At 41.5% G+C, this 10,003-nt stretch overlaps 1 protein-coding gene across 1 annotated transcript; it reads left to right on the top strand.

Moving 5' to 3' along the window:
* The first annotated feature begins 1,843 nt into the window (after positions 1 to 1,843).
* LOC134680304 (integrator complex subunit 8-like) lies at positions 1,844 to 9,073 on the top strand. The gene is made up of 10 exons (XM_063539413.1): positions 1,844 to 2,023; positions 2,161 to 2,373; positions 3,076 to 3,173; positions 4,232 to 4,350; positions 4,436 to 6,029; positions 6,560 to 6,606; positions 6,703 to 6,821; positions 7,290 to 7,635; positions 8,104 to 8,347; positions 8,798 to 9,073. The coding sequence occupies exons 1-10, from the start codon at positions 1,906 to 1,908 to the stop codon at positions 9,035 to 9,037; spliced, it is 3,138 nt and encodes a 1,045-aa protein (XP_063395483.1). The 5' UTR covers positions 1,844 to 1,905; the 3' UTR covers positions 9,038 to 9,073.
* The last annotated feature ends 930 nt before the right edge of the window (positions 9,074 to 10,003 follow it).

The raw sequence follows: 10,003 nt of genomic DNA, 5'->3' as shown, positions 1-10,003 counted from the left end.
TTTGAATGTATATGCTTGATTTGTTGATAAAAACACAAAAATCACCATATGTATGCCTTTAAGATTTGAGGAGTTCCGTCGATTGTCGTCGTTCTCATGGATCCCATCATCAGAACTGGATTTCGACAAAAACGGGACCAATCTGTATGCATATACATACAATCAAAAAAATAATTTTCAAAATCGGTCCAGTAATGACGGAGATATGGAGTAACAAACATAAAAAAAACAAAAAAAAAAAAAAAACATACAACCGAATTGATAACCTCCTCCTTTGGGATTTGGAAGTCGGTTAAAAAGGTGGGGAACAAACAAAAAGTGAGACTGTGACAAGGACAAGCAATAATACCGCTTTCTCTGCTACTCCTACTGAAAGATACATAAGACTATCCCGTTCTGTCAGTTACCCCCACCACTCATGCCAGATCCTGGTATATTCTAGATTCATGTCGCAGATACTGCTAAAAGTTGTCCTGTCTGGCCTGGCCTTAGTCAGGCGTGGCTCACTCCGCGATTTCGTCGCTTTGCTACCTGGTAGCTAAAAGTCCATCCGTTCGACCCCAATTTTGGGGTTTGCCATAAGCCGCGCGTGGCGCTGTCGCCACCTAGCGGCCATATCTGTGCTGATCGTGACAGACGCGTTTTCTTAGAGAGTGAGTCTTCTGTACCTAGTACTATTATTTATTCTGTGCCTTAGTAGGTGCATGATAAAATGTAATTATCGAAGGTTTGTAGACTCGGAGTAATTAACAATGGAGCCGCCATTAACAGGCGTTCCCCTCTGTCGAAAATAGGCGGCCAATGGTCAACCATATGTATGGACTGACATTTATCTGAAATGACGTACCTATACATTTGATGTGCCCCTCCCCCGCAAAAAACGGCAGACTATTATGTACCGAAAATTTTGGACATGGCGTCTCCATTGGTTATATCCTCTAAGTTTGTAGAGGCCTTTATGATCATGTCAAATCTTTACAAGACAAGGGCCCAACCTTTTCTGTTCTCTTTCACGACGCAGCAACTAGTATCATTTCTCTCTCCTCGCTCTTTTAAAATGCCGTTTGTCAAAAAAGGACAACCATACTGTTGACAAGGTGGACTTCAAATCAAGTGTTGCCTTTCTTGATGCGCCCAGCCTGTGTATGTGTGCGTAAAAGCGTATATGTGTGCTCTTTTAGGGATGTGAAAAGTCGATATTAATCATGTTATATATCGATAAACGCTACACAGCGGAACGAAATAGCGATTAATTGAAGCTTCAATATCTTCGTTAAACATAAACATAATTGAAATGCTAATGGATAATGAATATATTATAATATAATAATATAATTCAATTATTGCGGAACACCTATTTTAGGAGGTATTTATGTATTTTAATTAAATATCGGAACTTTCCCTTGGTTCCCTGCTGGGGCGTGACTATAAAATTGTGATCTGATAACCACAATAAAGAATAAAAGCGTTTTTGGTCATTTTAGGTATCGTTAAGCCTTTGAAGTAAAATTAAAATTGCAAGAAATGTCGATAGTTTATCGATATGACTTTATCGACATGGCTACAGCAACGTGGGCCTCATTGTTAATCGTACACTAAACAAAAGTGGCAACAGTGACAGCTCGCTGAGGCACCGTCTTTATATATTATTAAGTCTATGTTACAAGATTCTTGTTTTTTTTTATACTAGTTTCTGAACAGATGTGAGTTGTCAATGTCAGATTCTGTTTGACAGCTGTGACAGTGACAGCACAGACTTGCAGAATAGTATGCCGGTTTGTCGTCAGCTTTGTTTATTATTCAGTAATTTATATTATTACAGTTTCTAATAAGAAAAAACATAGTACTTATGTTTTAATTATAAATAAACTGCACTGGTAACTGAAATTGATGTAATCTGTCAATATGGTTGTGGATTTATTACGGCCGGGTTCTGTGCCCATTTCACAAGACAAGATACGATTTTTCGAGTTTTTGTTGGACGAAAAACTTTTAGAAGAGCATTTACAATACTCTAACCCAGGTAACTGAACTTAATTTTCATGCCTGCTTAAGAACATACCTATCTAACGTTAACGCTATCTAGTTCTGTGGTTTAATGTGGTCTGTCTGGTTTGACTATGAGTAAATGTTCAGATTTTAATCATTAGTAATTTTCAGAGCCCTCTGCTACTGACTTGATAGTGGAATTCCTGTCAGTGGATGTAAGCAATGACATTCGGGACGGTCCACTCGGTCCAGCCACTTGTGAGCATGTGTCCATGTCACCGTTGCAATCTTTGCATTGCTCTTGCCAACCAAAAATCTCAAGAAAGCAGCTTGCCCTTAAAATACTAGCTCTCAAAGTTGCATCCTCTTTGAATTGGAATTTAGGTAAGAATTTTAATAATAAATGTGTAATTTTATTAATGTTTGTTAAATAGTCCATGACCTATTATGACGCTGGTTACCATACTCAGTCGGAGCTTTCCTAGTTGAAGGAGTGCCCTGTGAGCTTTCCGTTGATGTCAGGCATGTTTGGCCTGCCTGCATCCAGTCTGGTTTAGCCAGTGTTCTGTGTGTAGTTTCCCTGTACGTGCCAGCATTGATCATAACTAGTACATGATAACTAAGATAAGCTAGAGAGTATCATAAATTTAATGTGCAGTTTTATACTGGTCATCTCAAGTTTTATAGATTAGATTAGATTAGATTTATTTATTTCACAACATATGATTACAGTACAAATTACATTAATGTCAATTTATAAGAATCTATATTGTGATCGTCAGAAATAAATTTAAATAATAGCAAAATAGTCCAAATTAATTAATTTCATTAATAATACATAATATGAAAACTTTCACCTGAGAAGGATCGTCAAATAATAACAATAATAAACAAAGACAATGTCAAGAATAGGTATGCGAATATAAATTATACAGTTATGTCAAAAAATTCACTTATTGAATATAATGGGTTGTCCAGTAAAAAGTTTCTCAATCGACGCTTGAATGTTGTATCAGATGTTTCCGTCCTTATTTCTGCAGGTAATCGCTCATAATATATAATTCATTATTAATTAATATTTTTCAGATACTTTTGAAGCTAAACTAACACCTTTTATACAACAGCAACTACTGCAGGACCTTGTTTTTATGGCAGCAGATGGTGCATTCTCTGTTCCCCCTCAGGTATTTTCGAAATTCATATTTACTCTTAATGTTATCACTCACCATCAATAGATGGGATCTAGTTTAGGGACGCTTGGCCAGAAGTAGGCGGGCTATCGTGTATTGCATTGTATTGTATTGTATTGTAGTACGGGCGATTTTCCGCAACTCGACGTCTTGCGCCTATTTTGCGTGATAGGGGGTGGGCTAGTCTTGCCAGCCCAGCTCCTCGAGGAATCCTATCAAACCTTTGATGTTGAGTAGGACCTCGGGGAGGTCTCTCGGGGATCCGAGATGTTTTGCCCTGTATGGGGCCAATCCGCTGCACTCCAGCACCACGTGAGAGGCTGTTTCTTCTTTCTCCATGCACCCACGGCATAGGGGACTGTCTGTGACACCTGTTATAAAAAGATGTTTGTTAAAAAGTCCATGACCTGTTATGACACTGGTTACCATACTCAGACGAACCTTTCCTAGTTGAAGGAGCGTCCTTGTGAGCTTACCGTTCATGCTAGGCATGGCTTGCTTGGCCTGTCTGCATCCAGCTTGGTTCAGCCAGTGTTCTGTGTGTAGTTTCCCTGTACGTGCCAGCAGCATTGAGCGTACCTTACTAAACGGTATCGGGAGGATCGGTTCCGGGCCAATAGCCCCCGCACCCGATCCTTGTCTGGCGAGCTCGTCCGCGGCGTCGTTGCCTCGGGATCCACTGTGTCCTTTGATCCATTGTAAGGTGATCTTATTGTTCTGACATACCTCCATTAGTCGTTCGTGGCATTCGTGTATAAGTTTGGATGTGATTATATGGCTTTTTAGGGCCATTAAGACTGCTCTACTGTCGGAGTGAATTGCATAGTAGTGATAACATTTGTTTATTTCATAACAAGACATTATTCTACATTCCTATGTCAAAAATGTGCTAGACTATTCAAAATATATCGAGTTTAGTTGGACTATATATAGTTAGTATTGCAGATTTCTTTTCATATGATTTAATGTGATGCTGATGTACTGATGTATGATTGCAAAATGGCCTTTATTTCAATACAAGTTTGTTATAATATACATGTAAATTATTTTAGGAGATCTCTATAATTATGATACAGAAGCCACATTTGCAGTTTGCATTGACTTTATATCATCGATGGATCTTAAGGTATCCAGCAAAAGCTGCCTTCAAAGAAAAGTTTGCAAAGCTCCCGTAAGTCGAGATTGAATTGTATTGTAATAAATAAATTATACCATCGTATATTTTATAAAAATATAATAATATTCTCTCTTTTCAGCCCCAGTATAACATTGGAAAAAGGATATCCCCCAATGAATTTAAACAAGGAGAAAATTTTGAAAATGAATGAAAATGACTGCATTCAAAGCATAAAATATTTAGAGAAAGTTATCGCATATTATGATTCTCATGGAAAAGGTAATGAACCATTACAAATAAGAATCCCAGTTATAGACACTTTCACGCATATAACTGAAGATATGCATAACATGGTGCATAATTGGGATGCCGGCAGTGTTTATGTTAGCCAGTATGAACTTTTAATGCAAATTCATTTTGATCTCAGTTACAATTACTTTTTCTATGGACATCATGAGAAAGCTAAGAAACACATCTTGGGCTGCAGGAAAAACCAGAAACTGCTTGAATATGAAGTAAAGAGTAAGGGATATGGCCATGGGCAGTATGATAAAGTACCATGGGGAAACTTGAACTATGCAAGTGTGTCTGAAGATGACATTTTGGGATATATAAGAGCTCTCAATATGGGTCAAGATTTGTTGGATGAGGATAAGTCTTTGTTACAAAGACTGCAAGAATCAGTAACAAATGATTATAAAGGCATAATTGCTATTTTCCAAGCTGACAATTTATCTAGAGATATACCAATGATACATAGACAAGTTATAGAGCATGATATACAAGCCGCTGCTTCGACGAGCCCTGTATCAGTACCCAAAGACTTGATGATCCGCGTGTCAGCTTTAAACGCAGTTAGGTATGCTCTTGAAGGTGGATTGCCTTCCACTTTCCCAGATTTTCTAAATAAATTTAACACCGTAGGTGTAAAATTTTTCGATATACTCTTTTGGGCATTAGCTCCGGTTTTGGTGTCAAATTTATCAGAAGATGACTGGAATAAGTTAAGGATCTTTTTTCTACATTTAGCCACTTCGTTTCAATGTAGATTGCCGATAGATGGAATAGATGAGTATTTAGAGAAGCATGTAGGCGATCGTGCTTCGGAAATCCGAAAGAAGCTTATTTGCGCGGAGCATTTGAAAGCTATAATAATAGATCAGATCAATAGCGAGGACAAAAATATGGATATACCTTGCGAGTTGCTCACGAACAGTTGGGATACGACTGATTTCGAATACAATGCGCCTGAGTTGGATATAGGGCGGCTGAAGAAGCGGCTCGTGGAAGCATCCAGCACCGAAGACGTGCGAATCTGCTTGGTAAAACTGGCGACTATGTTGCCCTCAATACCGCTATGGAAGCATATCTCCTATTGTAAGCCAATTGGGAAGCTGGGAGTGGCGCTAGCGGCACTGCCGCGAGGGTTCCTGCAGGATTTTTGCGCGGTAATGTCTGGAGCGGCGCGGGCGCGATTGGATGCAGGTGGCGCACGTTCTGCTCTCTCGCTCTTGTCAGAAGTGGAATGCGAGGCGCGTAACCAACTGGCGGATGACAACGATCCTGTCCTCTTCGGGCTGTGCCGTGCGCTAGCCTGGGAGATGCTGCTGCTGCAGGTTAACCTGTTGCTGTCGGAATGGCCGCACCATCGGCTTAACGCCACGGTGCTGACCAAAAAGTGCAAGGCGGCCATCGCCGCTGCCGATAGCGATGCGGACGCTCTGCGCTCACAGGTTCGACAAACATTTTAATCTTCACAAATTTTAAAACTGGACTTGGCAGAGTATAACTAACATCAAATGTTTCCGGAGCGACATTGCCCTCGTACTATCGAACAACATCTGTATAAAGTGACATACATTAGCTGTGTCTCCACATTAATTAGCTGTGTGAGTTAACCCGCAATTGGTCTTGTTGTTTATCAATTAATTACAGTATTGCGATTGAAGAAACTACAGACTGCATTTCGCAATATAGGTGTGTCATTGAACTGTATTACCTAGTACCTACATCTATATATCTATAGCTAACCCTAATTACCTAAATCTACGCTGCGCTTATTGGACTTAGGTAAAACTTACAAAAGTATTTACCACTTTGAGCGATGATGATGTTCTCCTGACCGATTTTGGCCACAGCGACTGTATGCTCTGGAGTAGGCAATTTTTAACTCGTGTTGATCCACTCTCTGGTGCGCCCTTAGGTGGCTCACTACCCTATCTTCTTGAGCGAACAAGATTCTTAAACTGAAATTGTATCGCAGGTGGTGCTAGCAGCGTGGCTGGGTCTTTTGAACATGTGTGAATGGGAGCTGGGCGCGAATGCAGGCGCAGGTGCGGGTGCTGACGCGGCCGCAGACGCCGCCGGTGTGGCCGCCGGGGTGGCCACCGGTGTGGCTGCCGGTGTGGCCGCCGGGGTGGCCACCGGGGTGGCCGCCGGGGTGGCCGCCGCGCTGTGCGCTGCGTGTGCTGAGCTGCAGAGCGGCAAGGGCATGCGTAGATTGCCGCGATGGCTGTGGGATCACGGTCAGTTTTCTTAACAAAATCGTTAGCCAATGAAATAAGTTTTTGAAATAAAATACACACAACTTCACTCCGTAACTGTGTCATTACTCCCTGGACATATGCCAATGACGCTAATGGCTCCTCTACACGATGGGCCAACGCCGGGCACTCCAAAGGACGCATTTATGCGTTAGAGGGATCAAGTGATATTGCTATCTCATTATACGGCATGCCTATGTCCCTTGGTCCCTTGGAGTGGCGTTAGCCCATCGTGTAGAGGAGCCATAAGATGTACACAGAATCGAAAATCACGGTTGAAGTAGTCAATGCACCGATTTGAAAATGTAATCATTTATATTTATTTATTTTTTATTTATTTATATTTAAATGTAGGTAGGTACTAAAAATATTTAAATTTATTTCAGCACTTACAATGTTACTTAAATCTGATAATACTACAATAATAAAGTACATTTTCATCTTTTTCAGTTCTGAATACATTCAACAACTCAATCGGCTACCAGAAGCGTTTCACACACACAAGCCATCGCCACTTTCCAAACTATACGGACCACTGTATCCAGAATCTCAGCCTGTACCACTTGGTCTTCCAGGGTTTAAGAGATCCTCTCGCAATCAGCGTAGTTCTATCGCTTCTCGCCAAATTATATAATGTTCTTGTCGACGACCCTTCCATGGAACTTGTTGTGGAATACACAGAGCTCTGGCCGAATAATATTGCAAATATTAATAGTTATAAACCCGGGGATGTTTTGGAGTCGCTGATTGAGCTTCTGGAGAGGAGTTTGAAGTTGTACCCCTATAATACTTCTTGGTAAGTTGGTCATTCGCAATTTTATACTAAATGAAATTTCATCCACTAACCACCACTATTTCACAGACCAATTGGTCTGTGATTTCTCTACCTCCTACCTACAACATTTCAATGAGAAATAAATTGAGTGACATCTGCAACCTGTATATTTACTTAACCTAATTATTTACTGTACCTAATTAAGCAGTAGAAATTCTTTTGTTGCTTTCATTTACTAAGCGATGTTTTCCGTGCTTTCAAACACTAAGTATATGGGTCATTATCTATGTAATTGTCGATGGCGCTTACGCCGCACAGCGTCGCGCAGCATTGTATTTATATCGGAGCATCGTTATTAATGGCGTAAGCGCCATCGACAATATCCCTTTTCATAGTTAACGTCACATATTACCACAAAAATGCGATCCAACTATTTAACATAAATCATAATCATAGTCAAAATCCATTAACAATTATTAACGGCAACAGGTTGCGATTGTACGGCGACGCGGAGATGGCATCGGGTCGGCACGCAGCCGCACTCCGTCACTACCTATGCGCGCTTTCCGTTGGCTCTCAACACTTCGCATCTCGTGCGCCCGACGAGGACGGTTTAGTGAGACGGGTAGCGCGCTGTTGCCAGGCGCTGGCCGCGCCGACCCAGGCCGCCGCGCTGTGCCAGCTGCTTGGGGAGAGTGACTACACGTGCGCGTTCAAGTGTCTCACCGAGAAGGTACACATACCTCAGCTTCTTGCCCCTCGTTACTCGTGCTTCCGACATGGACGGTTTAGTGAGACGGGCAGCGCGCTGTAGCCAGCCGCTGGCCGCGCCGACCCAGGCCGCCGCGCTGTGCCAGCTGCCTGGAGAGCCGGACTACACGAGCGCGTTCAAGTGTCTCACTAAGAAGGTAAAGTGAGATGCGAAATTGTATAGAGAAATTATGAATGAATTCATTGATAAAGTCGCCATGCACTTGCGGCTGATGCTACACACACCTGCTTCTTGCACCTCGTTACCTACTCGTGCTTTCGATGAGGACGGTTTAGCGAGACGCACAGCGCCCTGTCGCCAGACCGGGATTATTACGAATATTTTATGGTTTTTCCCTAAACTATATCCATCATGTTCAGATACCTATCTGTAACCACTTTGAGTAGTCACTTTTGTTGGCAATAATTGCAGATAGCCAACGCGGCTGATTCGATGGACGCTTACTACGGCTGCCTATGGGACAACACGCTACTCGAAGTCGCCATAGCAACGCACGCGCGGCGCGGCGAGGCTGGGCGGCGGGCACGCGCCATCACCGCCATTGGGGCGCTCGAGCTCAACGCCAATAACTGTGATGAGATACAGCGTGAGGCTGCTGCCGTTCGACGAGCGAGGCTACTTCGTGCTCTTACTGACCAGTATGTCTGCTAGTTTTCTGCGCGTATTAGGGCTCATTTAGACGATTCATTACATTGCGGTATTTGATCGGTTGGTTGAATTGGACGTAACCAACAGTCCGCAATGTAACTAAAATCGTATGCGTGTTCGCGCGTCGTCTAAATCAGCCCTTAGATATAGCCAGTCGAAGTTTGCCAGTAGAAAGGCGCAAAATTCAAATTTCCTCTGGGCCGATAACCCTTCGCGCCTACATGTTTTAAATTAGTCGCTCTTTTCTACTGACGGAAATTGCTTGACAGAGTATATTACATCAATATATGCCTGGTGTACCGAAGAAGGGCGGCGCGAACTGTACTCTCTGCCTCGCAGTCTACCTATCTACTATTGGAATTTAAGGCAAGTGGACTAGGTAGGGTAATTCGGCAGTAATCCTACAACCATTTTCAATAAACTTTTGAATCGAATAAGTTTTACATATTTTTAGCATATTATTATTTTTACCATAGACTATCTTATTCCTGGTTTGCCTGGTTTGCTCTGGTTTACCGGGTCTCAAAATAGGTATGCAAGTCTCAAAATCTCCTTTCTGGTTTACCGGGTCTCAAAATATGCAAGTCTCGAAATCTGGGTCTCAAAAGGTGGCTAATGAAACAACATGTATAATCAACTTCATTATTTATTGATTGCCTTTTCATTTCTCTTAGTTTATATTTACATTTGTATAACTAAACATCTAGGCAGTGACTGTTGAATGATAAAAGTTCTCGTTTGACTCCTAACTAATAAGTATCAGTCAAATCATACTCATAAAATTATAATTACGATTTAATTGTTATATTTTGGCAGTCTGAGAAGTGGTTTAGATGCTACGAATTTGGCATCAATAAAATTAAAAAATATAAGTATCTATGGCAGTAATTGAAATAACTGTGCGTCACTTCTTTACGAAGATATTATTAAAATGTTACGATTTACAAATGCCAGATTTTTGTAATGTGG

Source organism: Cydia fagiglandana, chromosome 3 (assembly GCF_963556715.1).
Source record: "Cydia fagiglandana chromosome 3, ilCydFagi1.1, whole genome shotgun sequence".
In the NCBI taxonomy this organism is placed as follows: domain Eukaryota; kingdom Metazoa; phylum Arthropoda; class Insecta; order Lepidoptera; family Tortricidae; genus Cydia; species Cydia fagiglandana.
The sequence above is the reverse complement of the archived record's forward strand: the minus strand, read 5'-3'. Positions and strand labels throughout refer to the sequence as shown.

What these genes read in the sequence shown, in the direction of transcription:
- LOC134680304 (XM_063539413.1), top strand. Translation starts at nt 1,906, where the DNA reads ATGGTTGTGGATTTATTACGGCCGGGTTCTGTGCCCATTTCACAAGAC. An exon ending in CATTCTCTGTTCCCCCTCAG is followed by an intron (nt 3,174 to 4,231) that starts GTATTTTCGAAA and finishes AAATTATTTTAG; the next exon opens with GAGATCTCTATAATTATGAT. An exon ending in GAAAAGTTTGCAAAGCTCCC is followed by an intron (nt 4,351 to 4,435) that starts GTAAGTCGAGAT and finishes CTCTCTTTTCAG; the next exon opens with CCCCAGTATAACATTGGAAA.